Source organism: Stylophora pistillata, chromosome 14, assembly GCF_964205215.1.
Source record: "Stylophora pistillata chromosome 14, jaStyPist1.2, whole genome shotgun sequence".
NCBI classification, from domain to species: domain Eukaryota; kingdom Metazoa; phylum Cnidaria; class Anthozoa; order Scleractinia; family Pocilloporidae; genus Stylophora; species Stylophora pistillata.
The window spans coordinates 16,527,598-16,547,251 of NC_142532.1; the positions used below are offsets into that span (position 1 = coordinate 16,527,598).

A 19,654-nucleotide genomic window follows, 5' to 3' on the forward strand; every position below is an offset into this window, starting at 1 on the left:
AACCGGAAATAAAACCTAATACCAGCAAAGGTGAGGGCAAACACCCATCGAATGAGAATTCAACGCACCTATGAGAATGCTCGAAAATAATGGGCGGGTTAATAGGGTGGGAAATGTTTGCCCTGCACCGAAGCTTAACAAAAAGAGGCCCGAAATCACACGTTCGGATGTTTAAGTAACTGCCATTGTAAGTCCCTGATGTAACCCATCCGGGGTAATGATAAAACGCGGCGCAGTTGCATAATATAATTTATTCCCTTTCTAAATGTCATTTACTATCTCGACTAAGGCTTAACCCTGTACACTCTGACACAAGAATTCATATTCTCCGCGCTGTTCTCTTTACATTTTCTCTGGTGCTAACAGACAGAATTTGTGTGTTTGACAATCAGGAGCTTCTAAAACTGATGATTATTTCCTTGCCCTCACTTCCTTTACATTTGATTCAGAGGTGATACTGTTAGGAGCTGGAGAAATAAGGAGCCAGTCACGCGGGTCAAAGGGTTAACACGGCTTCCTTGGTCTGCCGCACGATGAAGACGAACAGCTTGAAGGCTTTAACAATCCTCACTTCTATGGAGCATGGTTTGGCTATATTTAAGAGAGCTTTTTCCATGAAGGATCCTAAAGCCAAACCCGAAGCAATGCCGAAGTATTTGTGTGATTAAGTATAAAAAACACGAGCGTGCTTCAGGTTTTAATTCCCGCTGAGCACGATGTTTACATGTATGCGAACGTGCGAAAGCGTAGCTGAGAGACTTTCTCTATGGAAAACACTTAAAATACCGGCTGAAAGTTAAAATAATGACTGGTTCATCAGTGTAAAAAATAATTCTATATCGAAAAAAGGGGACTACAGTCCAAACTCCGTAGAAATAAGTGTTGAAAAAAAGTGTTAAAATAACCACAACATTCGGACTAAATAAAAGCTGCCAAAACTTCTTAAAATTCCATGAATGATATGTTATCCTCTCTGTAGAAGAATCTTCGCATCAGACAAAAAAAAAATAGTCCCTCAACTCTAATGGAGGGAGAGGGGGCCTGGACCACTCGTACTCCCTCCTGGATCCACCACGCCTTGTTCCCACTCCCTGGTCCTTTCCTTCCCAATCCACTGCACGAGTTGCTAAGGGACTGGTAATCAATCAATCATTCAATCAAAGCTTAATCTCTTTACGCGGGGCATGGTTACCCATATTGCCCGAGCCAGAGGCTCATGTATGAAACGCAAGACAACAACCCACTCATCCCACCCCAGGGGAGGACATCCATCTCACAGTAATCTCGTGCGTAGGAAATTAACGTCTCCTACCCCTAACCCTGCAGGAGACGGGACCTCCATTTAATCGTCCCTATCCGAGAAGACTAGAATATCTAAACCATTTCTTGATGTTATAGAAAGGCAGCATATTCTTCTCGATTATTTTAAGACCTTGAGTGTTGGTCCGGCCGGGTCTCGAACCCTCGACCTCCCGCACATCAGTCCAGCGCTCTATCCATCGAGCTAACCAGGAGGCGGTTAACTGGTAATTATTTATCGCCTGACTAGGGAGGAGGTGGGGTCGGAGAATGTTGGTTGTGTCATAACAAATATTATAATAAAGTTCGGATATAACGCGCGCTGTTATTGGTTGAAAGGGCGTGCTCTGTAAGAGTAGGGAACATGGAGTTGAAGCTGTCACGCCATCTGCCAATTTGTAACATGGCGGAACAAATCCTGAATTGTTCTCTCGGGTTTTTATTCGACCCAGAAGTCTCCTACGACCTGGAGGACGAAAGAGAAAACGAGCTATTAGCGTCGATCGATTTAGAGGATACTGTCAATGACAGTGCGACCTACCCGTTAACTGAAAGTGAGGTTTCCAACGAAGTTAATTATGAAAACAATGAGTGCGGCGGCAACTTAAACAGGCAAAGATTTGAAGACATGTCAAGTGCCGCAATAGACGACATAATTACAAGAGCAGAAGCAATGAAAACCAAACAATCCACTAAATGGGCTATCCGAGTTTTTGAAGGTGAGTTTTTTCGTTGCAAAATAGTAAATACGATATGAAAACCTCGAATAGAGTGGACGCACATTTGCTAAATTTTCTTGCCAAAAAAAAAAAGAAAATCAAGGAAAGTGGATAATTTTAAAATTGGCTAGCACGTACACGTTTCTAACGAACAACTATAACTTTCTCTCGAAAATGAACACCAAAATACAAATAATAATCTTTTATTTTTCGTTGCCGTTTTTTAATAGCTTGGTGTAGTGAAAGAAAAGTTGCCAAGAACCGCCACGAAATGAACAACAAAGAGCTTGACCTAAGTCTCCGTTACTTTTACGCAGAAGCACTAACAAAAGATGGCGTATTGTATTCAAGGTCATCCCTTCTTGGATTGAAAAACGCAATTGAAAGATACCTCAACAACCCGCCATTTAACAAAGGAATCTCCATTTAAAAAGGCACAGATTTCCAAGCGTCAAACAATCCCTTTCAGAGTCAGATAAAGCTAAACAAACGCGAGAACAAAGAAAATACAAAACACAAACCTGCAATTCCAGTAGCAGACCTCCAAAAGTTGAAGTCGCCAAATACAATCTGGGGAGACAATCCTTGGGGTCTTCTGCGGAATATCCGGCTTCATATAACCTTGTACTGGTGTCGTCGAGGACGCGAAAGTCTACGACAGTTGACAAAGCAAAGCTTCCAGTTCTTATTACAGAGACGACAACGGACGGGAATATGTTTCAATGACCCATTACGAGGCTACTAAGAACCATCCAGGGGAGATTGAAGACATCAGCAGTGTAGAAAAGGAGGCCAGGATGTATTCAACATCAGAGGATCCACTTTTTGACGGCCTCACCTGCCTCAAGAACTAACTCCAGAAGTTAAATCCTGCCTGCGAAGCACTTTTTCAGTACCCAAAGCGAGCCGTGAAATCTGAAGATAAAGTTTGGTACGACAACAAGCCTCTGGGGGTCAACAAAATTAAAGGAATGATGAAAGAAATCTCTAAACTAGCGTCTCTTTCAAGAATCTACACGAACCATGATGTCAGAGCCACTGCAATCACGCTGTGATCCAACGCGTAAGTTCCATCGCGGCACATAATGGCGATCTCTGGTCATCGCAGTGAGGCTAGCCTTAGGAATTACAACGCTCGTCCATCCAGTGAACAGCTAAGGGCTTGTTCAGATATTCTCTCTGGTGCATTATCGCAGCCAAGTTCCTCTGATGCAGCCACCAGTTCAGAAAATCCTCCCGCTGCAGTAAATTCGACCGATGTTTATTCACAGAACAACACAGCGCAGCAGTTTGTCAAGTTCCATCCACAAGCTTTAAGCAGTTTGTTTTCAAATTGTCACGTTGATAACGTTCAGGTTTCATGGGCCAAAATTCAGCCGGATTTCATTAATCATGTTACTAAAGATACTGGCTTTTGTACGCAAAAAGTGCACGTTTATGCATTCGAATTGTTAAGTAAGATTTGCGATTCTTCGTGACAGCTTTTGCTGGTTTGACATTTTGACAGCTTTAGTCTTGTTCATCCAATCAAATTAGGTTGCCCATTCTAGCAAGGATTCTGATTGGCTTATTGTAAACGTGCTCTGTCAGAGTCTGGAGCATGCTGACGACACTGCTGTTTGCTTTGAAAATAAAGTTTGTTTGAAAATTGCAAGTAACGCGTGGGGAATTTAACGGATTCTTTATTATAAAACAAATAGAGAAGCCTTGACTGTGCTCTATTCTGTAGTAAAGCACTTAGGAAGCGGCTAGACCACTCACGAAGTGGGGAGAAACGCTGGACTACGTCTCGTGTTTTTCCCTACACTTCTCAGTTTCGTGCTCTAGCCGCTTCCTGCGTGCTTTACTACAGAACAGAGCACAATCAAGGCTTCTCTATCTGTTAATTAATTTAGCTAATCCCTCAGCAGTCCGGGCCATAGACAGTTTTCCTATACCATGGATTGGTCTAGACAAAACCAAAGCAAACTGATTTGGCCAAGAGAGGGTTGGAACTATTCTTTTCCTTGCTGTCTCTCTCGTAGAAGTAGTTCTGCGAGAATTTCAGGGAACACACTTCCACTAGCTTTAGCCGCAAGTTGTTTCTTAGCTGAATTTGAAGGGTGCCCCTAGCTTTTTTTATACAAGGACACGCAGTCTTGGTTATCAAGACTTGAACTGGATCCCAAGGGCCACAAATATAAGAGACAAACTAAAACTGACAGACTAAAATGTGAGGCTCGCCTTAGTGACGCCATGTTTCATGACGTCATGGTATAGACAAAACTGTTTATGGCCCGGATTGCTCATAAGGTTCTGTAACCCACACCATCCCCCAACCCCACCCCACCTTATTGGCAGTTTATTGGCAATAAATTTTCAATATAGTTCCTCTTTATACTTGGTTGGCGACTACTGCTCCCTCTTCTGTTCCCTCTGAAAACCATGTGAACACAGTAACGCTCTTTCAAGACATTTCAAAGCATTGGCCTTGACACTTCCCAAACCTCTTTGTGTTGTAAAATTTAACTATGTTGTCTTAAGAGACAAAACGGATATAAGCCTGGCTAGCGCCTATGAAAGAAGGCTTTGATTTGAGTTTTAGTAATTAGAATCTAAAAATAACTGTTGCACGCGACGATACCACGTCTTCGAATACAAAACCTACCTGATATAATCCTTAATTTTCACAATGAAACATGCTATTTCTTGCTTTGATAAACGTAAAAGGAAAAGTTTTACTATCGAAAAGTTCAAAAGCACGCTGTTACGCAATTTCATTGGTAACCATTTCAGGGTTCAGTTAGCGTCAGTGAACTGTAAAGACGCTCAAGTCAGGTGAATAAAACGCCAAAGCATAATCAGCCCTGCTAAAAGAAAGTGACCATCAATGAAATGATCATATCTTTAAGAAAAACCCTTTTCAATGTTTGCTAAGCGTTGAGGAGTTACTTTGAAAGTTTTGAAGGTTACTCAAAATGAAAGGACGCTTAGATCTACAAATGCTTGCTGAATCTCCAGCAATATTCAACTTGCGTTTTCAAGCGCATGAGGCAGAAAACGAGCACACCAAGGCTGACTCGAAGCGGCTTTTCTTGGCTTGTCAATGATTCCTGACTGGAAGTGATTTTTTTGCCTTCTCGCTCGTCTTCCGAAACACATTAACCACAAAGTCTTGTCGAGGCCTTGGGTTAATGTGCGACCTGTGATTTATTTATTTCGCACTTCGGCCGGGACCCTGGAACATTTTAGCTCTTCGCCGCTGTTTTCCTAGCGCTATGGTTGGTTATGTTCTTCTCTGGACAAAGATCTCTAAGTGGTAAGTTCTCTTAGTTTCTCTTTATTTATTATCGTTTCACTGATCAACGGTCAGTTTCTGCCCATGAGTTTTCCCTTGTACCATTACTGACCTAACAGAATATTTTAGAAATTTCCATAGTATAACATGATGAGAAAGTTAAGTATTCTCCATGTCACCCTGACTAGAAATCCTAGAAATTTCCAGAAAGAACTACTTTTCTAAAGTCGCCATCTATGACAATGTGCTTTCTTTGATGTTTTCACTTTTGCATATTTGTCTCAGTTATTCAATAGAATCGTCATTCAACGTTTCAAAACGACCCTCCATTGTCTGTAAACATGACCAGAAGCAAAACAATTTGATTCACTGTTTCTAAGCGATCTAAGAACCAATCTATTCACTTTCAGGTAATTTTCCCGGGGCAATTATCAAAATAAACCAAACAGAACCTCTGTCTCAGCAAATCAGCATTTAGTAATTTTCCCTCTGCGTTATAGTGAGAAAAAAGAAAAACAATGAATTTTCAATTCTCGACGCGTTCTAAAAGTTGAAAATTTCACGTTCCCTTGGCTTTGTGACCTATGTTTTGAGGCTTGAACAAAAATCACCTTTCCGCAAAATTTTCATCCTATTCTGTTCCAAAAGACAAACAAAACAACTCGATTCAAGTTTAGGCTAGATTAGATTACTTGCGCTTGCAATTCGTGCAAAAGTAATTCCAGAAAAATCAGTCTACACTGACCATCATGTTTCGGTTCCCTTGCTTTGTATGAACAGAATTAAAGTTTTAGAGTGTCAGATACAGAATTAAATACTAAGATAAAGGTAAAAAGTATTGTTTTTTAGTAGTCCATGTTCATATTTTTACCTCTTTTTTCCCATCCCACAAGAGTTTGTCTTCCCAAGGAAACAATTATTTTAACTTACTTTCTTTTTCAAATGATTTTTCTTGGTATATGATCAACAACATTCTCGTGATCTGCAAATGTTTTTGAAAGATTTCTGAGTTTCATTCGTCTATGGTTCGCGAAAAAGCCAAAAGCTCTCAAAACATTCCACGTGTCTTTGAGTCACGAAATGCACCCTAGGTGATGGGTCTCCCTTAAATATAATTACAAACCACGCGGTCATTTGTATTTTTGCCTCTGGCTCAAGTTAATTCAACACCTTTGAAACCTCAGTCACGAAATGCAACCACGGTTAGCATTTTCTTAGTTTTCACCAAAAATTTAGTTTCCAAGTTGTTCATTAGGCTAGGTACACAAAGAAAGCTAGCAACCAAAAAATTGACCAAGCTGGACTCAAACTGTAATATGATTCAGTTCCGCTTCGATTCAAAAGTGTCCTCCTTGCATTAGATCACGCACAAAGATTTAGCACGTTGAAATATTTGATTACCTGTTTTTCCATGAAATTAATATTTTAATGGCAGAATAATGGTCTTTTGACCCTTTGTTTTGGCCAATTCAAACAAACTAGATATTTTGGAAAACTGATTCTCATTTTTGCCTCTGTCTTCATTAATTTGCTTTGTATTGTGCACTAACAGAAAAGTGCAATGATATGAAAAACAAGTCTGTCTACGAGACGAATTACCTTGTTACAGAGCTTACCACAATTTACGATTTCCAGACTTTAAGGCTGGAGCGGAGAGGGTCTCTCGCTGACTTTTCATGGTATGCTTCTTCTCGCGTGCTGCAGGCAAGCTTCGGGAAAAACGATAAACAACTTAGTGCTTAGTTTTCCAATTTACTTCTCTGCTCCCTCTATAACAGGTCTAGGGATCATGTAACATGGGTAAGCTCACTTAAAATATCTAGGTTTTTGTAAAATCGAAGTGCTACACAGCCATTCTTAATACCTGCAGAACGCGGCATAGGCACCTCCTTGGCTTTGCCAGATTACACCAGCCCTCCAACCTCTGATTGGAGATTATCCAGGGTGAATTCTAGATATCATTATTTATCCCTGCAGATAAATTATCATCGGTTTAATCATTTCAGGCGAAAATGATGAACGTTCATATCTTGAACCCAAACCATGTGCTTGCTCTTAGGGACAAACTCGAGTGGTAGAATATACGAACTTTTAACAATCGCGTGCCCCTTTTATGAGTTTCTATACACTGTTATGGCTCAAAGATGTACTGACGTACGCACTATAGTCACAGATTGAACATAGTATTGAACGAGATGTACCCAAGAGCAGTAATGAAGAATTTTAGTGCATGCTAAGACCACAAATGTGTTTTATTTTTCCGTAAATCATAAATAGAGTCATCGCTCCCTTCAATTATAATATGAAATGCCCCAATCTGATTTGACAAAGATCGAAGTTTTTACAGACAACGCCAAAAGGCCATTTATCCAGCTCAGTAAAACACCAGGAATGAAATTTACAAAGGTTGAAAAGTCAAGGATAAATGTTGTTTATCAAATGGAGTGAGATTTCTCGAAAGTTGTGAGTCCTCGTGAATTTACTAGTGCAATTCTCCTTCGTTTCCTTAATTGTATTGCTTGAATCTCGAATAGGTGTAAAACAGTAACAAAAAACAGCTTTTTAAACGGTTTAGCCGGAGAATCTTCAAGATACAGACTTAAGACCTTTCACACGCTTAGCCCAGGTGCAAAAGAGGTTGATGTCAAGAAATCGAAACTGCTCCTTTTCGTTTGCCCTTTTTTCTCTGTTCATGACCTTGGACATGTTTGTTTTTGTTGTCATCTTTCTCTCTCTTTAGTTTGGGACCTCTTCGTGATTGATTTTTGTGGGCTATTGTTTGTTTGGTATTTTACTGTTTTGACTGAATAACAAAATGTGACCTGTAAAACAAGGTCCCTCTGGGAAAATTCAGCCACGTGCAGTTAATAATCTACAACGTTCACCTCGTGTACAAGTGGGAAAATTACTGGCTTTTAATCCCAGCAAATTGACAAATGGAGGCCCAATCATTTGACTTTACTAACCGTCCCATCAAATACTAGATGTCGCTCGCCACCTCAAAGTAATGGAAAGGTTGTCGATATATGTGAAGTGAACAAAGAACTGCTCTGTAAACGTTGGATGTTTGGATGTTTGGAAATCTCTCAGTATCTCTTGTCTACCTTATTGGCGCCTTTTACATAATCCATGCCAGTTTTAATCCCAAAGCATACTTGACCTGCCTCTAAGAGAACGAGCTGAAGGTTTAATTACGATTTTTTTTTTCGCTTTTATGATAGTTTGACGTTTTGTTTATTCCCTTGCAACTGATTTTATCTGAAATTGGATCTCTTTCTTGCAAGTCTAACAACTCGTAAATTTGGAGAGAGTTTAACGACAGTCTGCTTTAGAAAAGTTTCTCTCCAATTTTTGGCATTTAAAGTTAATTTCAAACATAAAAGTGGAACGCTGTGTGCTTTTCTGTTGTTTCTACAACTGCAAAAGGGCCCGAATAAACAATATTTTCCATATTTATTTGGTTCTGACATAAATTTGCCATCAACATGTATTAAGGAAATCACTTGCAAGCGGGTCCAAACTTGGACACTACGCACCTCGGAGACTTAGCGAGTAAATTTTTCTTGTGCAGATCTATTACATGAATCTGAAAATATTTCATAAATGAAATAAGGTTTTGACTTCTGCTTTGCTGTGAATAAGATGGCAATCGTGGTTCATTATCACTGTTTGTTGAGCAAACATTTTGACACTTCGGCGGACCTCATGGTTTGTTATGGGTGGGATATGAAAAGCCAAAGTAAACCTCCAGGCATGCAACGAAATTCATCTGCAATTAAAACCTCAAAACTCTCTAGTCACCTATCATAACTCTAAAAAGAAACCATTCTAGCTGGCTCAAGTGAGGCATTTTTTTCACGTGATCTAGACCTTTGTACGGTTTGCATATTGATTTTAAACGGGATTTCTTTAAAAAGGGTTCAGTTACTCTTTTTGTAAAAAGATAAAGAAAAAATTGATATTGTGAAAATCAAATTCCAAAAATGAACTTGAAAGAACATCAAATAACCAATATCACAAAGAAATGATGTTGGTGAGTCTAAGAAGATCTTAGCCTTCCTTTCTCGTGGTGAGATATCAGTTGGTATTTCCATACCAGGAGACAATTGTTAAACAAACACCTTTCCAACAGAAAACATCTGATTAAACCTAACAGCATGTCTAATAAAAGCCACAGATCTTGATGTAGACCCAATCAAATGGAATTTTCAGGTGTTGGGGTTGCAAACCTTTCACTGTCGAAGGTGTAGAGGTTGTCATAAATTGTAACAATTTTATTTTCCTAATTGTTTAGAATAAACATGATTAGATGGCCAGAATCCCAGGAGACACAGATGTTATGGCTGCTTTAAGGTCAGCTATGAAAACCTCGTTCCTACAGGTATTTCATTGTTTCGTTTCCTTTCAAGTTATCTAATGATTCCAAAGTAAACTTCATCTAACCAACTTTTATAGTAATTTACTTAACGACCGGCTTTTGCATTGATTTATGTGATCGCTGCTAAGAACCAGCCTCAAGCATTCAATCACACTGGAAGATAGGCTATTGATATGCATAGCTCTGTAAACCAAGCAGAAGTTACTTAGCAGATTTCCATTACAAAAAAGAGTAGATTTTTTTTCCCTGGAGATTTAAACGAGGTGAGTTTTCTTTTATTTCATTATAGCACGCCAAAGTAGTAGCGACGAGATTAAAAGACAAATTCAAACACAAAGCATTCTGCTATGAAGTGTTAACATCGAAGTCACAATCCAAGTTTCAATGTTGAAGGCCGTTTCCATGGATTTTCTTTCCGTGCAAGCAGTTGGTTATCTTGCCACGAGGCTGTGCAGAGACGCACAAACAAATAGTCATTCCAGCTACTAATAACTTAAAGTTACCAGTCCAAGTAAGAAGGTTGGGCTATTAAGATTAAACAAGAGAAAACAGTTAAATGAAAGATGTGTTTACTTAATGAAAACTATCAAATCCACGTGTTTGGACCCCAAGCAAATTTGACCTAACGCCGGAAGGCGAAGTAGACAGACAGATTACTAAAAAAAAAACGCAAACAAAAGAAATGGCTCGAGATCCAAGCGCACCGTTACAAAATTTCTCGCAATTAAAACGTGATTGTCAGTTTTAGCGATTGCACGAGAAATGCTGTGGCAACCGAACTTGAATTAGATCGTTTCTCATTCATAAAGCTGCGGTATTTAGTCTTTGAACTGTCCTAAATCCGGTGGATCGTGAAGCAAGGTTGGATCTATTGTTCTTGTTTAAACAGCGTTACAAATACACACATGCTTAGCCCCCATTGCTTTGAGAATGCTCGCTTAGTGGCAAAGGATCGCCTAAAACCATTTAAAGAATCTAACTTAATTAGGTGGTTACCCATGCAAATCTGAGATCAGTTCTCTGCCAATCAGAGTCAAGCTCCTTGACCACCCACCAATCAGAGAATACCTACTTTATGCACCTGCTCAGGACCAGCAAACACAAATTTCGCCACAAATTTGCCGTGCAATAAGTCGTCAGCTCAGAAACTCCCGGGGAACAGAAATCGAAATACTCGAGGTGCCTCTCCATAAGATAATTTTCCATCAGAATATCTCTGTTTGGTTTGAAGAATTGCAGAAGTATGGCCGACGCAGACGTCCTTGGAGCGAGGCGAGGAAAATCAGGTTGGATAAATACTGGAATTTACATTAAATTTCATTTCCTGTGGTTTCAAAAATCATCATCGATTATCGATTACAGTTTTATACCAGGTCATATGAAAGGAAAATGTTTAAAGTAACGAAAACGCTTTGCAATGCAATTCGATCAGAGTTGAGTTCAATTACAACGCTAATATTTATTGGATATAATGTACCCGATTTTTATACAGACAGCTGCATTGTTGGGCTACGCCTAATCAAACAAATTGCATTAAGATAGGATGTTTAAGTAAGAATGTTGGAAAAACACCTCGTCTTTAGGGCAAATTGCCCCCCTGAGCAAAGCTAATACACGCAAAACGCGATTAAAAGAGAAGTCGTTTAATTGAGGGCTGCTTACTCGTGTGTACGCGTGCCACAAACAAAGCTAATCTACCGAATAACACAAAGTCGAAAAGTCACATTATTCAGTGTCAGACTACTAACTACTTGACAACTCTTTTTCAGAAGCCAAGCAAACAGTTCTGTGCAAAGTATGCGGAGACAGAGCCTCTGGAAAACATTATGGAGTATTGACATGCGATGGATGTCGCGGATTTTTCAAGCGGAGCATTCGACGGGATCTTGCGTATCAGTGTAAAGAAAATAACTCTTGTCCTATAGATGTGGCCAGACGAAACCAATGCCAGGCTTGCCGGCTAAAAAAATGCTTTGAAGTTCGCATGAACCGGGACGGTAAGCTGAGTTTGTTTTTTTTTTTTTTTTTCGAATTCAGAGTGAATTTTATAAAACTGTTTTACTTTGAAAATGTAAACAGGGGTTATTAGTTGGGCTACAGTAGGAGAATGCGTATTTTAGAATAAAAGCTTTTCAAAGTGAAAGACAATGAGGTAAACTACAAATGTTTCTCGCGCTTTGTTTTCAATCTGCACCCAATACTCTTTTAATAGGCTTTTAATGGAAAATATTTAGCTGTGAAAAGAGCCTCGTTTGCTTCTTCTCGGTGTTTTGTATTAGTGGCTGAGCATACCTGCTGGGACCACCTGTCCTAAAATAAAAGATTTGGGCTCACCCAAAAATGCGTTCCTCACAACAAATTCGCACTCTTGTACAAAACTTCGGGATCTTTTAAGTCTCTACACGGATCAATGAATATGTTAAATTCTGTTTGAAGATCTGTCGATGCGCTTTCAACGATCGCTGTTTACTCAATTTCAACCACCTTCGAGAACTTGCCATGCAGATCAAAATACCTTTTAATTAATTCTGAATGATCAGCGGGGTCTATCTGGTAGTATCAATTTTTTGTATGTTCTGCAAAGAAATTATAACTTTTGTGCGATTTGGGCTCGGTAAAGCCAGCCATGTTGATAACGCGATGGCTTAAATAAAAGCGCTTGCGAAACGTATTTGTTTATTTTGACGATTTCCTCTAACTATACCTGACCTCACAACGGCGTTTCAAGATAACCTTCCAAATTTATACCACATCTCAGAGCAGCTAGAGCAATTGTCCTAAAATTCCTTTAATTATTGTTTACATGTTTTCTTATGGTCGGACCATCCTTTCATTTACAACGAAATTTTCTGCGCACTTCCAAACTTCCGATTCGAATGAAAAGATTTCTTTGCCCATCACCGCAGAGTAATCTATTATTAATTGCGTATACTCAACCCGGCCAAGCCTTACTGTGTGAAGGTATTAAGTCGTATCTACATACTAAGTCGCGAAACTTATTTAGTTCTTTGATCATTTTAGAACAAAAAACAATTGATACACCCAATTGATTTCGAACTATGAAAGCCTTTCTTTAGAAACCTCACCACAGTACTGTATTATGCAAAATTAGCGTTATATAGAATTATGATGATTAATAATTCATTCGAGTGTTTAAAGACCGAAACACGAAACAAACCCAATACAAAATAAAATTACTACTCAATAGATGCTTTTTGGAGCCAAAAGACAGTAGGCGAGCTTTCGTTTTCCGCTTCTGACTATTATCACAGCCAATTATTTTTAAGGTCGAAGAATTCGACTTCCGCTGAATCTTTACTATTGCAAAGCTTGTGCTCTGATTCAACTTGGACAAAGCGTTTCGTATCCGAAGAGAAAATGACTACAGAAGTTTGTTAGTCGCGCGTGAGAAAAATTTCTTCCTGTCTACAGCGCAATATTTATCTATAAAGTTTTCCAAAAGTGAAAAGAAACAGTCATGTGGCCGGTACTGGATCGGAGGTGTCGAAGAGTTTACAGTGAAAGTATTGGATTTCTTCCATTTGGAAGCTAGCCTATCCCGTTTCTTTACCACTGCAATGGAATTTCAAAAACGACGAAAAGTTCGTCAGATATAAACTTGTGTACCAATGCATGCACGATTTGTTCTTGCGACGCACATTGTCCTAGCGCGGTTTGTAAACATCCGTCTCTTTGAAGTGTTTTTTTTTTCTAATTTATAGCTGAAAGTAGTATCGAAGTCACGTTACGAAAAATCACCTTACTTTGGAACGTATCTCAGCGAAACTTCAGTGAGCAAAAATCTTTAACATACGTTAATATTTGGTAGCTAAGTTAGCGTAGGAGAAAGAAGCTAAGGACCCATTATGAGCTTTTCTTTCTTCAAAGATCAACGCTATCCTGTGGAATTCAGAAACGGATTAGGCTAGACAAACAAAATAAATAACATTTCAAAGCTCTCGTTGTCTAATGTGTAGAAGGTCTTCAAAACGAAGGTGTCTACGTCATGCTTAATTAACCAATCAGAGTGAATGGAATCCTGATCTCCATGAACGGCAGCTGAAAGTTCTGTCGACTGCTTTTGACATCAAGAGTGATTGGAGAGCCCCTGGGGCTCAGTTACATGAAACGGGTTCACGGTTCACTATTGTGACGTAACACATTCTACTGTCATTGATAAGCAATTGGAGAGCATTTGTGACCACCTAAATTAAATTATCATTGCAAAGCGTAACTCTCAGTTAACAGGTCATTAGTTTTGTGAAAAGGCATCTATAGTAGTTATATTGTATCATGTCACTTTTGGTGCGTTCCAAATACTGAATTTTTTTTTTTTTTTTTTTTTTTTAACTTCAATAATTGCATGCTGTGTCAATTTTCACCATCCTCGGAAACACCCTGCTCGCGCTCCAGCTTTTGTTTCTCCTGACCTCGCAAATGAATGGCTCTTCCAACAAATTATCACTTTAAGGTTTAATTCCTTAAAATAATTATGAGTAACTTAAAGTATTTACTTACTTCAGTTTCATTCGGTAAAATCACATCAAGGCTTGTCAGACATTTTGGCCATTACCACCAGACTGGAAGAGGAAAATGAACTCTTGAGATTGAATCACGCACCTGGTTTTGTTGAAACAGAATGTAGCTCCAAAAGCTTGTGCATTTGGAAAATTCAATACAAGTGTTGATGAATAGGAAATCTCTCCATGAAAAATGAACTTGCAATCTATCCGACCCAAAACATAACATCTCTACGCGTTATCGAGTAACATTAGAAGAGGGAGATCTTTGTGGCCAAAACAGAAAACAAATGGCGCTTAAATACTTAGCAAAGTTTAAACCTAAAACAAATAGGATGTTTTGACTCGGCAAAGCTAAAAGGCTAATTAGGTTTAGCACAGAAAAGTGTTTTGCAAAACTAACACAGTCAAACAAAATGAGATTAAGCAAACGGCGTTCTTAGATTTTTACAACTCTTAAAAGTCAACTCTCTTTCCAGAGGCTCTAAGATAGTTTATTTCCAGGGATCCCAAATTTAAATATCAGCGTGCGTCTTGCCATGGTAAATAATGGGCGCAATTTCAATCATTTTCTATCAATTTAAGCTTTTCTTTAAGCTTTTATTTTCAATTAGGTGTATCTCGCATGCTATCTTATGACCTCATGTTATGATTGGTTTTCAGCGGTGCAACATGAACGTGCTCCGCGCACGAATCAGTTCAAACAGGCTTCAAACGAAGAAATCCGATGCAAGCCTCTGAAGAGAAAACATAACAGCTACGAGCAGGAAAACATGGATCTCCCACCAGGCCAAATTCACGTCACTCCAAAGAAAGAAAAACTTCTGGACTCTCCTGTGACTCCGGAACCTATATTCTACAGGAACAGCCCTCCCAGATATTCTATGGAACATAAGAGCCTCTTCCTTGTGGGTTATTCTAAAGCCGAGAGCCCAAAAGACGTCCCAGTGGCTGTTTCTGTGCCAACCGCGACCGCAATGACACCTCCGCACACGCCCCAGCATGGACAACAGGTACCCTATTCAATCATGTACTTCAGCTCACCGGAAATGCTGCACGAGTCCGCTGTGCGGATTCTGTTTATGACCGTTAAATGGGTTCGTAACATTCCAACATTCTTTGATCTTCCATTTCGCGATCAGGCGATCTTATTAGAGGAGGGCTGGAGCGAGCTTTTCATCCTCAGTGTGGCGCAATGGAACTTACCCGTGGAGATAGGAACTTTGCTGGCGGCTGCGGGATTGAACCCGGAACGGGATAACTCAGACAAATCAGTCTGCGGGACGGGTGAGATCAAGGCAATGAAAAATATTGTGGAAAGGTTTAAAGCTGCGAATATCGATCAGACCGAATATGCCTGCTTGAAAGCCATTCTCCTTTTCAAACCAGGTATGTTATAATTTTGTTACTTCATAGTTGTCCCAAAGATAAAAATCAACAAATTTTTTTTTTTTTTGCTTATTTTTTCCGGACTGTTTTGATAGGCTTTGAAAAATCGCCCTTTAGCAATGTTTTGTCCTTAATATTCAGAAAGCTTAATTTTTAAAATCTCTCTGTCACGCCATTGCCTAAATTATAAGGAAGAGTTTGACCGATAAATCAGGAGTTCATAGACAAGATTAAACGTGTTTCAAATGACCAAACGTAAAAAAATTTTGGCTCTGTTTGCGGAGATGGAAAAGTGACCGTGTGATGTAAGTGAGAGTAGTCCTGGGACGGACTGTTGTAGTTTGCAGTGACAACATGAGCGCAAGTCATTAACATTTCTTTTAAAACCACTTCCCTTTATAAGTACAGAGAAATCATGTTGCTCGATCAGTGCTATGAAAGGAATGTGGAAATCGAAGTAATTAATCACTTTTATCAATATTTGAGCTTATTTCTTTATTCTTGTTGTCACAGATATTAGAGGACTGAGAGCCCCAGGTCACGTTGAGCAACTTCAAGATCAAGCGCAAGGCATGCTGGGAGAATATGACCGCCAAACGTATCCAAACCAGCAAGTCCGCTTCGGACGACTACTCCTCATCCTTCCCGGTCTGCGAGTGCTGTCTGCAAAATGCATTGAGCAGATGTTTTTTCGGGGTACGCTTGACAATATCCCAATGGAAAGGCTCTTGTCAGACATGTTTAAGTCTGCATAATTCGTCTTCTAAACTTGGTTTTGCCAGACTTTACGCCCGAACGAGTAAACTCGCCTAAAAAACGGCGGTAAACTAAACGGAAACGCGAAAAATGACAAGCTTGCGAGGTAAGCGACGAATGTGTGAGGATTAAAATCAGCGTTGACGGTAAAACATGTGATCGATGATCTTCGTAGAAGTGTGCGTGGACAACCGAAGACGCTCCGAGGGTGATTAATTAAGTATTGCAGGCAACGTCTGGTTCGGATGTATTCCGATTGGAAACATTGCTTTTATTACGGATTGATGTGAAAAAGAATAGATAAAAGCACTACGTTGTCAGCTTCTAATCAAGTACAACAAACAGTGACTTTCAACAAGAGAACATCATTTCATGTTCTCTTACTTTCGATTTGAAAACCTAAATATTTTATCCTAATTCTAGCTTCTGTTCCTAGCCGCGTTGCTGAATCTACTGATTATTTCATCAAATCTCTTAGCCGTGCTTCGAGAAGAATTTTTTTCTCCTTTCTGAACATCACAAAAATTCTGAAATCAATTCAATTAATTTTTCCTTTTATCAAATTCTTTCTTGCATTAGCTTAAATATCTTTTTTATTGTAACCATCTTTCGTTTAGCTTAATTTTCTTTCGTTTCTACAGTTTTTTACTTCTTCTTAATATTTCAAATTGTTCTTCTCTCAGCCGGATTAGTCAGAATTTTATATCTAAGTTTTTGCACTTTGCCATTTATAAGAAAAATAATTACACAAATAACTAAAGTTTTGGATTTTTTTTTTTGTTGTTTTACATATTAGCAAAACAATGTGCAATAGTGATATTCTCAGACTTAAAATTTTAATACAAAGAACGAAAAGTCAGAGCCCGAAGCAATTCCTGTAAACTGTCAATTAACTTGAAAAACGCGTTTCACATAAACAGTGTGGTATCTTGAAAACGAGGTTCATATCGCTAATTTCGCAAGATTTAGATAGCCTACCGCATGAGAGTCGCTGAAAAGAAAATCTCTGGAAGCGAAAATATGCAATGTATGCAGCTCTAAATATGTAAATATTAATTAAGAATAATCTGTTAATAAAGATCCTATAAGTGGTTTACACGTTACTTCATGGCCGCCATGTTGGTGGACGTAAACAAAGGATATCTCATTAGCTTCTTTCGTTCGTCCACCAGGATTTGTTCCTTTCACCATTGTTACTTGTGTCTCTAGAGATTGGTTGTAAACCACCTATACCATAAAGGAAAAGGAATAGTTAAATTTTATTTACATTACGGTTGATCGTGGTTGCTATAAAGAACAAAATAATTACAAGTTAGTACAAAATACAAGAAGAAGCCGGAGTAAAAAACGCAAAAAAAAAGAGGAAATAAGATCGGACAGGGAAAGACACTTACAAACGTTGTATGACTTGTGAACGCGAAGGACGGAAAACTCAGAGATGGGCGCATTGAAAGGAACGATGTTAAACTTAACGGACTCTGATACCCCAACGTTCAATTTTACCGAGAAACTTCGGATTATGCTCCATATACCAATTCCCGAGTTACGTCACAAACAAGACAATGGAGATTTGATGTACGTCACAAAAAAAACAATGGAGATTCGATGTATAAATAAACAACGCACCAAATAAATGTTGACTTTCTCTTCTTCTGGGACACTTGGGACAACTGGGACAACCGGGACAACTGGGAAACTTGGGACAGCTTGGACAGCTGGGACAACTGGGACAACGGGGACAACTGGGACCTGAACTGGGACACTTGGGACAACGGGGACAACTGGGACAGCTGGGACAACTGGGACAACTGAGACCTGTGGGACCTGCACTGGGATACTTGGGACAACTAGGACAGCTGGGACAACTGGGACATTCGGGACAACCGGTACACTTTGCTGCTGTTACATGAATCGAAATTGCGTGCCGCTGGATTTTAAAACCGTGGACTCGTTCGTCACTTCAAAATGGATTCAAGCTGTCCGTCAAGCTTGGTTTACGTTTATATCCTAAATTTTGCTTTCTTGCCGTGTTTTTCCCCATTCTGCGAAAGTAACGACGCGTTATCAGAAGCTGAGGTAAAGTTTATCGACGAAACTATCCTTTCTTATGAAACAAGTAGCCGAAAAACTGGTCAACGAGCACTTTGTCCAGCTCCTACTCCATCTGATGGCCTGGGAAATTTCTGTTTGCGCTCACTGATATTGTGGGATCCCCTGAGACAGTTCAGCTGTGGAGAACAACGAATTGTCTGCACTCTTTGCCAATCAAAACTTCGTCCATGGAGATGGAAAAATGGACACCAGAGAAGAGATAGGCCAAGGAACTTGTATTGCATCCAGAATGAAGTTCTGCTCGTTTCCTGTATATAACTTTGCGAAGGTTCACACCACGAGGTAATCGCTCACGATCCCACAATTAATTTGGAATTGAAAAAGATCGGCATTAAACTACCTTTTGTTTTATTTCACAATTCTGGTGTCACGGACGATCTCTATGAATATGTTTCGATTAGTATGCAAAGTGGTATTGGCATCTCAGATATAGAACGACTATTGTCCTATTGTCCAATTGTCCTAGCTGTCCCAGTTGTCCCAGTTGCCCCAATTGCCCCAGTTGCCTCAGTTGTCCCAGTTGTCCCAGTTGTCCCAGTTGTCCCAGTTGTCCCAGTTGTCCCAGTTGTCCCAGTTGTCCCAGTTGTCCCAGTTGTCTCAGTTGTCCCGGTTGTCCCGGTTGTCCCAGTTGTCCCAGTTGTCCCGGTTGTCCCGGTTGTCCCAGTTGTCCCAGTTGTCCCAATTGTACCAGCTGTCCCAGCTGTCCCAAGTTTCCCAGTCGTCCCGGTTGTCCCAGTTGTCGCAAGTGTCCCAGAAGAAGAGAAAGTCAACATTTATTTGATGCATTGTTTAATTATACATCAAATCTCCATTGTTTTGTTTGTGACGTACATCAAATCTCCATTGTCTTGTTTGTGACGTAACTCGGGAATTGGTATATGGAGCATAATCCGAAAGAATGCAAACCACCGTGAGTGAAAGAATGCGAAAACAATAAGAAAAAATTGTGTGCAAAAACACAAAAATGTAATTAGGAAAGTAAAAAACAAAAAAGAAGAAATTGCCAAGTGGGATTGCCGCAGTGACACGGTTAATTACAGATAGATAGATAGATAGATAGATAGATAGATAGATAGATAGAAACTTTATTAACGTGTCAAAGAACCTTCTAGTTTGGGAGATATCCCATACTAACATGGGGACACAAATAAAATGGATAAAAATTATCTACAAAGAATATTACCTACTTAAGTAGCGTATTTAT

General features: G+C 39.5%; 1 protein-coding gene and 1 long non-coding RNA gene across 10 annotated transcripts; one reads left to right on the forward strand and one right to left on the reverse strand.

Annotated features, from left to right (window-relative positions):
• Window positions 1-232: 232 nt before the first annotated feature.
• On the reverse strand, window positions 233-3,477 carry LOC148716825 (uncharacterized). Its single transcript, XR_015995421.1, has 2 exons — window positions 2,540-3,477; window positions 233-1,765 (listed from the first exon to the last, which is right to left on the reverse strand). It is a non-coding gene; the product is annotated as an uncharacterized LOC148716825 (long non-coding RNA).
• A 1,364-nt stretch (window positions 3,478-4,841) lies between these two features.
• On the forward strand, window positions 4,842-17,430 carry LOC111332123 (nuclear receptor subfamily 2 group E member 1). 9 transcript variants are annotated; one of them, XM_022937400.2, is made up of 6 exons: window positions 4,842-5,316; window positions 9,590-9,676; window positions 10,905-10,959; window positions 11,443-11,670; window positions 14,857-15,582; window positions 16,096-17,430. In XM_022937400.2, the coding sequence occupies exons 2-6, from the start codon at window positions 9,605-9,607 to the stop codon at window positions 16,335-16,337; spliced, it is 1,323 nt and encodes a 440-aa protein (XP_022793135.1). In that variant the 5' UTR covers window positions 4,842-5,316; window positions 9,590-9,604; the 3' UTR covers window positions 16,338-17,430. The 9 variants fall into 9 exon arrangements, with proteins under 9 accessions (XP_022793135.1, XP_022793136.1, XP_088601595.1 ...); XM_022937401.2 differs by having other exon boundaries at window positions 11,446-11,670; XM_088745469.1 differs by lacking the exon at window positions 4,842-5,316 and adding an exon at window positions 9,802-9,936.
• Window positions 17,431-19,654: the final 2,224 nt, after the last annotated feature.